This window comes from Raphanus sativus, chromosome 6 (assembly GCF_000801105.2).
Source record: "Raphanus sativus cultivar WK10039 chromosome 6, ASM80110v3, whole genome shotgun sequence".
NCBI classification, from domain to species: domain Eukaryota; kingdom Viridiplantae; phylum Streptophyta; class Magnoliopsida; order Brassicales; family Brassicaceae; genus Raphanus; species Raphanus sativus.
Window position 1 is genome coordinate 36,466,671 of NC_079516.1, and position 15,581 is coordinate 36,482,251.

At 34.4% G+C, this 15,581-nt stretch overlaps 1 protein-coding gene across 1 annotated transcript; it reads right to left on the reverse strand.

Annotated features, from left to right (window-relative positions):
* Positions 1-7,386: 7,386 nt before the first annotated feature.
* On the reverse strand, positions 7,387-8,249 carry LOC130494621 (uncharacterized). The gene is made up of 3 exons (XM_056987328.1): positions 8,149-8,249; positions 7,689-8,078; positions 7,387-7,605 (listed from the first exon to the last, which is right to left on the reverse strand). The coding sequence occupies exons 1-3, from the start codon at positions 8,239-8,241 to the stop codon at positions 7,387-7,389; spliced, it is 702 nt and encodes a 233-aa protein (XP_056843308.1). The 5' UTR covers positions 8,242-8,249.
* Between the last annotated feature and the right edge of the window lie 7,332 nt (positions 8,250-15,581).

Genomic DNA, 15,581 nt, shown 5'->3' on the forward strand with positions numbered 1-15,581 from the left:
AATAAAAAAATAGAAAAATAAATAGGCACTACAAAAAAACACGCTGATACTGAGGGACATTTTCCTAGGTATTTCGTCGGAATAAGCGTATTCCGACGAAATACCGAGGAAAATGTCCCTCGAAAAAATCTCCTCGAAATTTCATTTTCTCTCGAAATGTCCTCGAAAATTTGTGACGGAATTTCGAGGAAACACAATTCCGAGGATATTTCGAGGACTGTACTTCATCGAAGAGGTCCTCGGTATATATTGAGGAACAATTCCCTCGGTATATACCGAGGATTATACCGAGGGAAAACACCTACGAAAGTTTTCGAGGAAACAGTTTCGTCGGAAAATTTCGAGGGACATTTTCCTCGAAAATTTCGAGGACCGTTGTTCCTCGGAATATTTCGAAGGACAGTTTCCTCGAAAATTTTTGAGGGCTGCTTTCCTCGAAAATTTTCGAGGAAACTATCCCTCGGAATATTCCGAGGAAACATCCCTCGGTATATACCGAGGACAGCTGTTCCTCGGAATATATTGAATTTTTTTTTTTTTTTTAATATTTTTAAAATTTAAATTCGAAAATATAAAATTAAAATTTAAATTGAAAACATATTATTTAAAATTCAAAGTCATACAAAACAAAAGAAAACATTTAGAGTTTTTAAAAGAAATTAAACTACGGGGTTTGGAAGTCCGAGTCTGGCATGGTCGGGAAGTCCACGTTGGCGTTCGGGTTCATGCTCCTCATCATCGCCATCATTTGCTCGTTCAGCTTCCTCTGTGCCTCCCAGCCCGGCTCTTGACTCGCCACCATGGACTCCAGCGCAGATATGCGAGCATCCTTGTCCCTCATCTGACTCAGAAGGACTTCTTGATCAACATAGGACGATGGTGGTGCAGAAGCAGACGGAACGGAGGGAGACCGACGAGCCAAACCGAACAAACGGCCCTTCTTCTTTGGAACCGACTGAAAAAGAAAGTGTCAAATTTAAATAATATAAAAAATGGATTGAACTTTAAAAAATGAACTTACCGCTTCAACGATTTGGTTGATCCGAACCCGAGGCAAGCCGGTCGATCCCGTCGAATCGTCATCCTCGGTTTGAAGCTGAGACACTTCCTGTTCCATCTGACTGTCGATGAGGGTGACCACATCTCTCACAACACCATCATCAATCTCGCCGGTCTTCTTGTTGGTATACGCCGTCTTTATTAGGCGGAGATGATCAACCGGCTCCCCCTCATTTTCTTCCGCCTTAAAAAAACATAAATTAAACAAACATCCCTTTCTTATTATTTGAGAAGCACTTTTAAAAATAAACCTTACCTCCATGTGTGATTAACAACTTTGCCATTTCCTAGGTGTCAACACCACAATGCACCTCACATCATTTATACAATAGCCCTTTCTTACTTAGATTAATTACATGTCATGCCATATCACATAAACCTACAAAGTTATTATAATATATGTTTCATTTTCTATGCATGTTACAACGATAGGATTAACTTAAATATTAATCCGTTCATTGTTAATTTATTATCACGTAGTTCCTGCAAATAAAGTTTGCAATAAAATGATATGTTCGTCCATCGTAGGTTTTTGTTGTTTTGTATAATGAAAATACAATTTATATATTTATAAAATGGACAATTTAAATATTTATTAAATGGTTTATCCCCTTGATATTTTGACCAAGCATAATATTATCCATGCAATATTATTAACTAACTTTATGGTCAACATTTTTATAATAAGATGAAATGCATTAAAATCCGAATGAAATAAGGCATGAAAATAAAGTTTGCAATCAAAATGATATATTTCATCGTAATATGTTGTTTTATATGATGCAAGGTTAATTTAAAAATTTATAAAACAGTCTATCCTCTTGATATTTCGACCAAAACATAATGTTATCCATGCAATAATATTAACTAACATTATGGTTAACATTTTTATAATAAGATGAAATACATTAAACTCCCAACGAAATAAAGAAAATGAGATAAATTATCGGCACCAATTCATAATTTTTGTGTCCATCTTTATGACTTTACAATTGTGTAGTCAATTTAAGAGGCTTTTGATTATGGTAATCTTCTTTTTGTGATTGATCATCTAATTTTTAAAATATTTGAAAAAAGATATTTAATCACTTAAATTAAGGACCATCGCTTTGTATATTTTAGAAATTTTCATAAATGATAATCATATGAATTAAACTGTTATATAAAATTGATGCTTTGATTAGTTTTAAAAAAAAATTATAGGACCAACGAAAAATGTATTATGTTGTATTATAGTGTTTCGTATAAATGGACATTATATATCTATCTACTAAACATAAAATGCATTTAAAAAATAATGTATTAGAACAACGTAATCATTCACATAACTTTTGCATATCCATATCGAATAATTAAGAGATTTAGTGCATTGCCAAATGTATTATATTGTTTCCTAAAATACAAAATAGTTTTAATCAGCCATAAATTTTGATTCTCATCGCTATAAATTAGTAAATAGATTCTCAATCACAATTAAATGTATCCCATTTTGAATGGTGATTTTATTAAAACATCAAATCAGTCAAAAATACAATCACATTTTGCATAAACTATATTTCTGATACATCGTTTGTTTAAAGCTACAATATTTCTGATACATCGTTTATTTCTCATGGTAAAAAATTATTTATTTTAAACAAACTTACTAATAAAAAATATTTGTTTTCTCAACCTACTGAACCATATAATTTTTTATGTGAATAACCATATCATTTTTGATACATCGAATACAAAAATATCTGTATTTGATTAGGTACATAATAATCGTATAACTTCAGTTGTTATATGAAATTGATGCTTTCATTAGTTTTTTTTTAAATTCATAATAGGACCGAAGAAAAAAAAATTATTATGTTGTATTATAGTGTTTCGTATAAATGGACATTAGATATCTATCTACTAAACGTTAAATGTATTTCAAATATATATAAAAAGAATGTATTAAAACAATGTAATCATTCACATAACTTCTGCGTATCCATATCTGAAATGCATAATTAATGAGATTAGTACATTGCCGAATGTATTATATTGTTTCCTAAATTACAGAATAGTTTCAGTTAGCCGTAAATTTTGATTCTCATCGCCATAAATTAGTAAATAGATTCTCAGTCACAATTAAATACACTCCATTTAGAATGGTGATTTAATCAAAACATCAAATCAGTCAAAGATACAATCACATTTTGCGTAAATTATATTTCTCATACATCGTTTACTTAAAACTATAGTTTCTGATACATCGTTTGTTTCTCAAGGTAAAGAAATATTTGTTTTAAACAAACTTACTAAGAAAAAAAAATTGTTTTCTCAACCTACTAAACCATATAATTTTTTTAACCCGGAGAACCATATCATTTTTGATACATCATATTATTTATTTTCTGATCCACAAATTTATATGATAATTATAATATAATACGTAGTCAATCATGATATGCAAAAAATATATCATATACAAAAATTATGTTTTATTAGGTATGTAATAATCATATAAATTCAATTGTTATATGAACTTGATGCCTTGATTAGTTTATCTTTTTACATAAATCATATCAAATGTTTTAAATGTTCCTTATATTATTTTAAAAAAAAAATGGAAAGAAAGACATAATCAAAGATTATGCATTGTTTACGGAAATTTAATCTATTTTCCTAAATTACTGTTGATTTTAATTGCTATTCTAACTGAGACAAATCATTTTGAACATATATGTAGTTTCAAATATTCATAGTTTTATGATTGGTCGAAATAAAAAATTAAATCGTTCCAGTGTAATATTTTGTATTAGGTACATGATTTTTTCATTAGTTTTCGTCTCACATCTAAAAGATGATTTATGCAGAATTTGAGCATGATCTTTTCAGTATTAAAATATTAACAAAGGTATCAATCATGTGTGGAATCAATTCATAATATTCACTAATTTTGTTTAAACCATCAAGTAATTTTCCTCAATTATAATCGCTGATAAACATGTTTATATATACAACTTCAAATACAAATATTGCCTAATTTGAGAGCTGTGTTTTTATTAAAACATGTGTTAAAACAAGTTTTAAAGTAAATTGTACCACAAGTTTAGGAATATTAATTAGTAAATATTGCTATAATTTTGGGGATTTGTTTTCATCATTAAAACCCTAAACATACATCATTATGTATATACTTACGCACTGTCTTTAACACATCTCCTCATCACATCCCTTTTTTTCGAATCATCATTAAGAAAACCAGAAGTCGACTAGGAAAACACATATGGCGGACTTCATTAGTTTTATATCAGTTTTTATTTATTCTTTTAGATTTACTTCCACAAACTATATTTCAATTACACAAAACAAATAACATAAGTTTTAAAATACTTTGAAGCTTACTTTATTTATGTATCTGTACTTTCATTGAATCTCTTAACATGAATAATCTGTAATGTATGTGTTTATGATTTTACCTTTCTAATATCCATATATTAAAATTGTAATTTATTTAAGTTTTCTCACCCTGCGCAAAGCGCAGGTTATCACCTAGTTGGTAATTAAAAGAAATGCACAAAAAAATATTAGAATCTTAAATAATATAATAAAAACCGACAAGCTTACCAAGCGATCCCCCAGACTGGCTAAAGATTGAGCACCCAAGTTATGGACGTACATGCCCTTCCCCTTACGGTCGCTCTTGCGGTTGGTGGAGTTGGTGGAAGAAGTTGCTCTCACTTCGTTCTTACTCTAATGCACACCCAACTCCCGCCAGACCGTCGGGTCCATCCCCTTTGGAACCTTTAAAAAAAATTGTTAAATAAATAAAAAAATATTTTAAAAAATTAAAAAATTGTTTCATAAATAAAAACAAACCTTGTTTATTTCCCACTTCTTCTTCCACGAGTGCATCTGCTTCCCATAGTTGTCCATAACTTTATGGACGAAGTGGTAATAGATAAACAACGTATCATCGGCATTCCAGTTGAATTGTTGCTGAAAATAAAACACAATTAGTAGAAAATTAATATTAAAGATTAAAAAAATAAGTAAAAAATAGAATACTTACCGCAAACTGTTGAAACCACATATGCTGCTTCTCGAGAGGGAAGTCGGTGAAAGTCGGATGTCCATTCTCGAGGGACGAGTACATCATACTGTTGATCCATCCGCTGATCCCGTTCCCGGATCGGTCGAACCTAATAAAAAGAATTAATTATTTAAAATGAATCAAATTTAATGAAAAAAAAATAGGTTTAATTACCATGTCTGACCCCGTCCGCGTGGATACTGAGTGAGATATGGAAGATGGTCACGACCCGGCTGTCGAACAAACTCCGCAACTCTCAGAAGTGTCGGATGAGCAGGAGCAGGAGCAGGAGCAGGAGTGGGTGCCACACCGGGAGCGGGAGGAGAATGAGAGGGAAATGGAGAGGGAGATGTCTCGTAGGAGCTGTAGGGCGATGCGGAACCCGAAATAGAGCCGCTCCCCGAACCACCACGACCACGACGCTGTCGAGAGCGGGTCTGTTCCTCTTGAGACCTTTATATAAATAAATTTTATTTAATATATACAATTATTTATTTAATTTGTTAATATATTAAAATTGTTTAATAATAACAAAAAAATGTTTAAATATATAAAAAATAGTTTAAATATTTTAATAAATTATTAAATGATTACAAAAAAAGTTTTAATATTTAAAAATTGTTTAATAATTACAAAAAAGTTTTAATATATTAAAAATGGTTTAATAATTACAAAAATAGTTTTAGTATATTAAAAATAGTTTAATAAATAAAAAATAGTTTTAATATATAAAAATATTTTTAAAAATCAAAAAACGTTTTAAAAATCAAAAAAACGTTTTAAAAAATGAAAAAACGTTTAAAAAAATCAAAAAACGTTTTAAAAAATCAAAAATACGTTTTAAAAAATCAAAAACGTTTTTTAAAAATCAAAAAAAACGTTTTAAAAAATCAAAAATACGTTTTAAAAAATCAAAAAACGTTTTTAAAAATCAAAAAAACGTTTTAAAAAAATCAAAAACACAAAATAAATCAAAAAAAAATATATACCAACAATCCAAACAACAATTCAAACATGCAAATCCTAAACTATCCATTCAATCCTAGAATTTTCTATCTAACAACCTAAATTTCGAGATCTATGAAGAGAGGAAGAGAAGAGATGAATTACTTACATGGGAAGAGAGGAGAGGAAGAGAGGAGAGGAAGGAGGCCGAGAGGAAGAGAGGAGAGGAGAGGAGATCCGTGGAGGAAGAGAAAAGAGAGGAGAGGAGCCGCGAGGAAGAGAGAGGAGAGGAGAAGGAGGAGCCGCGAGAGAGGAAGAGAAGAAATCGAGAAGGAGAGAAATGGGGAAGAAAAGAATGAAAACCTAATTTATGAGGGGTCCGACGGACAGCGTCCGTCGAAATTTCCTCACAATTTTTAATGTGGTCGTCGAAATTTCCTCGAAATTCTCTTATTTGCGGCTAGGGTTGCCTGGTTAATGAAAAATAGTCTGAGGAAAACATTCCTCGAAATTTCCTCACAATATTGTGAGGAAGTTTCGAGGAATGAGGGTTTGGGGTTTTGAAAACATCGATTTTTTCCCCTATGTCATTTCTTATACAAGTGTAATTCATAATAATGAGGTTTCTTTGTATAGATGATCATAAACAATGAAATAACACAATTACAAAAATTATTGTAAGTATTTCCTTTAACGTTTATTAAAATGTATAAGTGTTTATCTTATGTTGTGTGGTTTTCGTCTCAATCCGCAAAACATTGTTTTCGGGTTAAAACCCTAAAGTTTGACTTTATAATCTGGCTAAGACACTTAATGAAGGTTATATACGTGTTATTCAATCCGCAAAACGTTGTTTTCGGTTTAAAACCCCCTGTTCCTCGAAATTCCCTCGAAATATTGTGAGGGAATTTCGAGGAACAACCAAAAAAATTTTCGAGGTCCTCGATATTTCCTCGAAATATTTCGAGGGAATTTCGAGGAAGCACAAAAAAATTTATGTGCCCTCGAAACTTCCTCGAAATATTTCGAGGAATTTTCGAGGAAACAAGGTGTTTTAAATCAAACCCCTAAAATTATCTTGGTCGTCGAAATTTCCTCGAAATATTTCGAGGGAATTTCGAGGAACAAGGTGTTTTCAATCAAACCCCTAAACCGTTAAGGGTCATTCCGAGGAAATTTCGAGGAAACCCTAACTTCCCTCGAAATTTCCTCGAAATACATTTAAAAAAAAAAAAAAACTACTCTGATTCCGACTCATCATCAGCAGATGAATCTGAATCTGGATCTTGGTGAAACTCTCCAATAACTGGTTCATCCTATGCGTGAACGACGGCTTCCTCTGCGAAGTCGGTGAAATCTACTACAAGGCCAACTCCTGCTACATCTTCTGCTGCACTTAAGCTACTGGATGTAATTGGTTGTAGTGGGTCTTCCAGCTCAGAACTCCCCTGAACTCGGCCTCTCGGGTTGAGTCTGGTAACAGTAACCCATGGATCATCTCTGTTTCTTATCCGGGGGTACTTGATATAACAAACCTGTAACATTTTAAAATTTTTAGTACAAGTTTAAATTATTACACATGATGACCAATCATTCTGAATAATTAACATTTACTTACTTGATCGGCCTGAGAAGCAAGAATGAAAGGATCATAATATTGCAGCTTTCGTCTCGAATTAACTGATGTAACACCAAATGCATCTGTTCTCACACCTCGATCTGGAGTGATGTCGTGCCAATCACAATAAAAAACAGTACAGCGCAATCCAAGCAAGCCCAAATACTTGATTTCCAAAATCTCATGTATGTGTCCGTAGTATACATCATCTCCCGATGCAGAACAAACGCCAGCATCATAGGTCGTACGCGAACGTTTTGTCTTTTCAGTTGTGAATGCATATCCTCGAGTACAAAATCTCGGATATGACTTCACAACATAGTTTGGTCCAACCACCATCTCGCGTATCCAATCGTCAAATGTTTCACCTCTGGCCAAACCAGCAGACACCTATTAATAGCACATATATATGAGTATAAATATGTGATAAATGATTTTTTAATTTGTTTAAGGCACTCACATAAGTAAACATCCATCCAGCAAATTCTCTTTGCTTCATTTCTTCTAGTTCTGCCTCTGTAGCGTATCTATATTCGAACCGCTTTTCTGCCATGAAAATCCTGTGATGGACAAAAATGTAATTAATTAAGATATAAATGTAAATTTGTTAAAATAAAATTTTGAAAATGAAGCCAGCTTTTGGGAAATGTGACTCATACGAATGGGTCCACACCAAGTGGGGAGCATACTCTGTGAAGTCGGGTTACTGGATGGCTTGCTCTCTTGACAAGTCTGAGGTGCGAAGATTGGCTCAGAGCCAACCATCGATCAATGGCTTGCGCAGCAAGGTTTGGAAGATTGAAACAACTCCAAAGATTAAAATTTTCCTATGGAAAGCTCTGTCTAATGCATTAGGTGTTGCTGAAGAATGCATAGCAAGAGGAATGAAAGTTGATCCTAGGTGTCAAAAATGTGGAGAAGAAGGTGAGTCTATTAATCATGTCTTGTTTACTTGCCCGGTGGCTCGCTTGGTGTGGGCGAACTCTGGTGTACCTTTTCCTAGAAGAGGTTTCGAGCACTGCTCTTTATATGAGAACTTCAGTTATCTGATGTCTTTGGGGAAAGATAAGAGGGTTCCAAAGGAGAGTAGCAGGTTGTTTCCTTGGGTGTTATGGATGCTGTGGAAGAATAAGAATGTTTTTATCTTTCAAGGAAAAGATTTTGATGCAGTGGAAACGGTTTCAAAGTGCAGAGAGGACTCTAGACGCTGGTTTGATGCTATGGTGGCGTCAGCTAGAGAAATTCGGGAGAAGAACTGTAAAGTCAGGAAAGCAGAGCATTGGAAGGCGCCAGAGAGTGGTAGAGTCAAGTGCAACATTGGGCTGTCGTGGATAAAAAATACAAAGGTGGCTGGTGTGAGCTGGATTGTTAGAAGCAGTGATGGTGTAACTTTACTTCATAGCAGGAGAGCTTTCCTCGGAGTCCCGTCGCTGTTGGAAGCTCGGAGACTGGCTTTGATTTGGGCGACAGAGAGTATGTGTGCTCATAGAATCCTGAAGGTCTCTTTTGAAATGGAAGACTCGGAAGTTGTTGGGGTGGTTAACAGACCGAAGGCTTAGCCTGCATTGCATTACGAGCGTATGGCGAGGAAATAAGAGAGGTTCTTGGTCAGATTAGTGATTGGGAGGTTTTGACGGTGCGTCGAGGTGCGAACAAACCGGCTTTCTTGATTGCTCGTAGCGTAACAAAGGAAAGGAGAATACAGTCGTATGTGGCGCAGGGTGATCCGGTTTGGCTCAGAGGTTTACTTGCAGAAGAAGCGACGAGGTCAAGGGCTGTTTAGTTGATTATTTGCGACAAGTCAAAAGGTGGAGGGTTTTGTCCTTGCGGTTTGGTTTGCTGGTGTTTGGTTTGAAACTGTGACTTTAGGTCGAGTTTCTTGGTGTAGGGCGTTTGTTTCCCCTCTATTGTGTTTCTCGTTCTGTTTTCTGGTTTTGGTTACTTTACGATGTCCAAACGTATTATTTCTCAGAGTTAAAAAAAAAAGATAATAAACTTACCTCTCATATTGAAGAACATCTTCGCAGTTGGTGAGCAAATATGTTTGCAAATGACTGCGCTCCTGCTCAGTAAGTCGACGGTCCTTTGATTTTCCGCTAAGTCGTCCAACATCTGTGAAAATGTCAGGAACCGTAACATGGTATATTGCCCGTTCGCCTCTATCATCATGCCGAGCAGGTCTTCTGTTTTTGGTCTGAACTTCTGCTGGAAAGTAGTATTCAGTAAAGTTTGAAATTTCTTCATTGATCATCTGTGCGACTATAGAACCTTCCACCCTACTTAGATTTTTCACCATTTTCTTCAAATGGAACATATAGCGCTCATACAGATACATCTATCTATACTGCACAGGACCACCAAGTTCCAATTCTCTTGCCAAGTGAATAACAAGATGCTCCATAACATCAAAAAATGAGGGAGGAAATATCTTCTCAAGGTTGCACTGAATCACAGCTATGTTAGTCTTCAGATTTTCAATACCTTCAAGAGTCACTGATCTGGCGCATAAATCGCGGAAGAAAGCACTTATCCCTGCAATTGCTTCATAAACATTTCGTGGTAATAGTTCCTTGAAAGCAAACGGAAGTAAGCGCTGCATCAACACATGACAATCGTGACTTTTTAAACCAATAAACTTTCCTTCCTTTCTGTCGATAGAGTTACGCAAATTAGATGCGTAACCGTCTGGAAATTCCACATCGTTTGAAATCCAATCAAAGAACGCATCTTTTCCTTCTGCATCAAGTCGGTATATGGGAAAAGGAGCCCTACCATTCTCATCAACATGAAGTTCTGAACGAGCACATATATCGACTAAATCCAGTCTTGACTTCAAGTTATCCTTTGTTTTACCTTGAACGTTAAGGATCGTGTTCATGAGATTGTCAAAAAATTCTTCTCAATATGCATGACATCTAAATTATGCCTTAGCAAATGATCCTCCCAGTATGGCAGATCCCAGAATATACTTTTTTGTGCCAGTTATGTAGGTTTCCAACAGCATCTACCGGAAAACGCGCATGTCCACCGATGTCTGGCGTCCTTTCTGCACCAAAATCTCTTAGTTGTGTCTTCAAACTTTTCCCACTAATTTCCGCAGGTGGACTGTCAAACACCTTCTTGTTCTTAGTAAACAAATTCCTACTCCTACGATATGGATGATCAGGTGGTAGGAATCTCATGTGACAGTCAAACCAACACGTTTTCCTTCCGTGTTTTAGTTGGAAAGCATCAGTGTTATCTTGACAATATGGACATGATAGCCTTCCATGCGTTGTCCATCCAGATAACATACCATATGCTGGAAAATCACTTATTGTCCACATTAGTACTGCCCGCATTTGAAAGTTTTCTTTACACGAAATATCGTATGTTTCAGCACCTTGAGCCCATAGTTGTTGCAACTCATATATTAGTGGCTGAAGAAACACATCAAGTGATCTCTTAGGATGCTCTGGTCCGGGAACGAGAATGGAGAGAAACAAAAACTCTCGTCGCAAGCACAAGTTTGGGGGTAAGTTGTATGGTGTAACAATGACTGGCCATAGAGAATATTGTCTTCCACTCTTCCCATACGGGCTGAAGCCATCAGTACATAATCCAAGGTAGACATTTCTTCTCTCATACGCAAAGTCGGGATACTTTGATTGGAAATGTTTCCACGCTTTTGCATCTGAAGGATGTCTAATTTCACCATCTGTTGAGTGCTCCGCATGCCATCTCATTCGTTGCGCTGTGCGTTCTGAAAGATACAACCTCTGCAACCTTTCCGTCAAAGGCAAATACCACATCCTTTTATATGGCACTGGAACTCTTCCACTCGTATCTTTATAACGAGGCTTCCCACAAAATTTGCATGTAGTCCGCTGATCATCCGCCCTCCAATAAATCATGCAGTTATCGCTGCATACATCTATTACCTGATAAGATAAACCAACCCCAGCTACGAGTTTTTGAACCTCGTAGTATGAACCTGGAGCTACATTATCCTCAGGTAGAATACCTTTAACAAAATTAGCTATCGCATCCACACAGTCTTCAGCTAAGTTATAATCTGTTTTAATGCCCATCAGTCTCATAGCAGATGATAAAGCTGAATGACCATCTCTGCAACCTTCGTACAATGGTTGCTTTCCAGCATCCAACATTTCATAAAATCTCCTAGCTTCTGCATTGGGTAAATCTTCCCCTCTAAAATGATCATTTATCATCTGCTCAGTACCTACACCATAATCTACATCCGTCCTAATTGGTTCTTCTAATCTAACCGCCGGCTGAGGTTCGCTAATACTACCAAGTTCGTAATCAGTTTCCCCATGATGATACCAAATTTTGTAACTTCGTGTAAACCCACTCAATAATAGATGAGTCCAAACATCCCACTCTTTAATAACTTTTCTATTTTTACAATTAGAGTAAGGACATCTTAACTTACCTGTTTCTGCTTCCGGTTGTTTGCGAGCTACCCTCATGAACTCGATTATACCTTGATTGTATTCTTCCGTAAGCAATCTCGTGTCCGGATCCAAATGAGGTCGATCCATCCAAGAACGAAAATAATTTGAAGAAGACATGTTTTTTTGGAATCAAATTCGTGAGACTAGGAGAGAAGAAGAAAAGAAATGGAGTGAATGAAGAGGAAGAGGGGTGGCTGTATTTATAGATGAAATCCTCCCGGCATAATGAGGAAATTTCGAGGAAATTTCGAGGGAAACAGGCATTTCCTCGAAATTTCCTCGAAATTGTTTAAATCCCCCAACGGCTCTCCCAACGGCTCTCTAACGGCTGCAAGATGTCGTCGAAATATTAGAAATATCCGTCGACTTTCTCCGACGACACTGGTTTCCTCGGTATCCCCTCGAAAAATACAGAGGAAGTTGGTCTTACTCGAAATTTCCTCAAAAAATAGTGAGGAAATTTCGAGGAAACCCCATTTCTTGGTTTCCTCGGTATTTTCTCGATATTTTGTCAGAAATTTCCGAAGAACTCATTTTCCCTCGGTATTTCCCTCAGAATCTGCGTATTTTCTTGTAGTGAGGTGGCAAACCCCACTTGAGTTTGCTGATGCTGATATACCGTTGGGTATATTTCATCAGATGATGTCAACCCAATAAGAATCTCTGGTTTATCTTGATTTTTCTTATTTTGCCTCTTACTACTACTACCTCCATAAGAGTCCCATGAAACGTCGTCGTCATCATCTTCTTCCTCCATCTGTCACTAACAAAACAGTGGATTATTAGATCTAAGTTCTTATGGGCCCTCCTCGAACAAAGATACATATATATGACCAACAATAAAAAAAAAATTATTTCGAAAATTTATAATATGGAAAACAAAGCAGCTCATCTAAGAGAACCGGAGACACAAACGTTTCCATTTGAAGAAGCAAAAATCATTCTTTTCATGGTGAGAACTGTCAGATCTATATAAGGTCAGATCGATCTAGATTATAAAGAAAAAGCTAGTATAATTTATGAAAACCGTCAAGGGAAAAAAATCAGTGACAGCAATTTCGTTTACACATCCCAACAAGGAAAAGAGAAAAGAAGAAAAAAGAGAGGAGAAAGGACCTTTCCAATCACCCAGAGCTCCAAGAGAATAGAAAAATGAGCAAAGGTTAGCTTTATGGAGAACGACGCCCTTAAACCCTAGACAGACCTGCAACCTTTTTGTGGAGCCCACATTTCCTTAAACAGTTTTTCTTTCTGGTTAACAATCCGTTTATTACTAAATGCGAGACTAATTTCATAGTAAGATAAGAGATAAACTCTCATTTTCCCTGAACTAACTAATCATTTCAAATCAATGTTCATGTTATAAGCTGACGCGTAATTGATTAGTGCCAAAAGTTGACCATGGTTACTTTTTTCTTTCTGACTAACTAAGGTCCAGGGTTAAAACTTGAAATATACCATGACGTGTAATTTGCAAAAACAAAGTTAACTCTGGTTACTTTTTCTTTTGTATATAACTAGTCCAAGGGTTTATAATTAGGGGTGGGCATTTTATCCGTGAAATTTGATTCGATTCGTTATCCGTTGCTATTCGATCCGAAAATTCCGAATATCCGTAAGCTTTCGAAGCAAAGCAAATACTAAAATTCAATATCTGTTAATATCGAAGCAAATCACAAATATTAAAATTTTGGGAATCGAATATCCGATCCGATCCGTCAATATATAAATACATGTATATTTTGAATATATTTAAAATTTTAAATGTATAAAATTATTATTCTAACATATGATTTGACAGATTCTATTCACATTATTACTTATATAAAAGTATTACATAAAAGGAAAAAAACATTTATGACAATTATAATTTTTTTCTTAAGTTTTTTGTTATTATAATTGTTAATTAAGTTTAAAATTTTACAAAATATGTAGATTCACTATATCTTTTAATTTTTATCTTTTATATCATGCAAAAAAAAAATTCCAAAAAAAAATTTGTATCAAATTTTTAAGATTATTTGTATTAATCAAAACAAATGAGATATCCGTAAGTATCCGCAAATATCCGCAAATATCTATTTATTTTCCGGATATCCGTTTTTCCGAATATCCGTATTTTTCCGAATCAAAGCAAATCGGAAAATTAGATATCCGTAACATTCGAAGCAAATCGCAAATACCTTCAAAAACCCGGATATCCGATCCGTGCCCAGGCCTATTTATAATATCACGATGTATAAATACTGCGACTTTCTTGCTTTGTCTCAAATTTTTTGAATTTTTGCTATTTTTCTTTTCGAAAAAGGCCTTTCAAAATTGTGATTTTAGAGACCTGTAACGATATAATGAACTTTAAATCGTCACTGGTAAAAGCAACGAACGAGACCCTTTTTCTTGTTTGCTAAAAACAATAACTAAACCTTTTCTTAATATCAACGTTGTTTGGTGCATTCCATGCTGATTGTGTTTGTCTAGGCATTCGAAATATGTTTTTACCAATTTTCTTTGGTTACTTCTGTTATTATAAGTCTTTCCTTTTTTTAGTTTTTATTTATTTGTTTATTTTGGGATGTGGGATTGTGTATATGCATTCACCTTTGATTATTTTTGGTTACTTTATACTATAGAAAATTAATTTATTTATTTCTTTAATTAACTCTTTATATCAGAAATTATTATTTTCGTGTTCTATAAACATAAATTAGTTTCATATATTTTGGACATATATAAAAAATATCCTTTATCGTAAGTTTCTAAATAAAAAACATGAAAAAATGAAGACAAAGTGAAGTGGGAGAAAGAGAATATGAGGTGGAAGATTAAAAGTGGAAAATAGAAGGTTAAAAAAAATTTAACCAATGTAGATGGTCTTATATTATTATCATGTATTTCACATTTACATGTCATTTTGATAAATAATATTCATGTTGGAAAAAATCACAAAAATTGCTTAAGGAGATTCTCCTAGAATAATATATTAATATGTGACCACCCAAAAAAACCTACCAAATCAAACTCTCATGCTCAACTCTCTGAATTAATGTATATTCAATGTTTTATCGTTGATCATTGATTCATTGTTTTTTTTATTACTGTTAAACTCAAGCAAGTACTGAATATTTTCTGTTGTGTTTATTCATGAGCTTCAAGCTCGATATATATACATAGATACAAGATAAGCATAACTTCTACCGACTTATATTAGAGAGTATTTATCTCTAATATTTACATGTTTATCTCAACTTAAACCCATACTTATCCCAACACTCCCCCTCAATTACACATAACTTTCATTATTCCTATTTTTCTTTTAAATAAGCCGTAGGTTTATTTCCAACCAAATATACGCGGTAAAATGAAATAACTGTATTTTCTACCGTCAAACTTCTAATTTAGAAGTTTAGAAGATTCTAATCCATAAGTTTCTATCTAC

Excerpts from the sequence above, each read along its gene's own strand:
- LOC130494621 (XM_056987328.1), bottom strand. The coding sequence starts at position 8,241 with ATGGCAGAAAAGCGGTTCGAATATAGATACGCTACAGAGGCAGAACTA. Across the intron at positions 8,079-8,148 it reads CTGGATGGATGTTTACTTAT|GTGTCTGCTGGTTTGGCCAG; the intron begins GTGAGTGCCTTA and ends TGCTATTAATAG. Across the intron at positions 7,606-7,688 it reads TTGCTTCTCAGGCCGATCAA|GTTTGTTATATCAAGTACCC; the intron begins GTAAGTAAATGT and ends AAAATGTTACAG.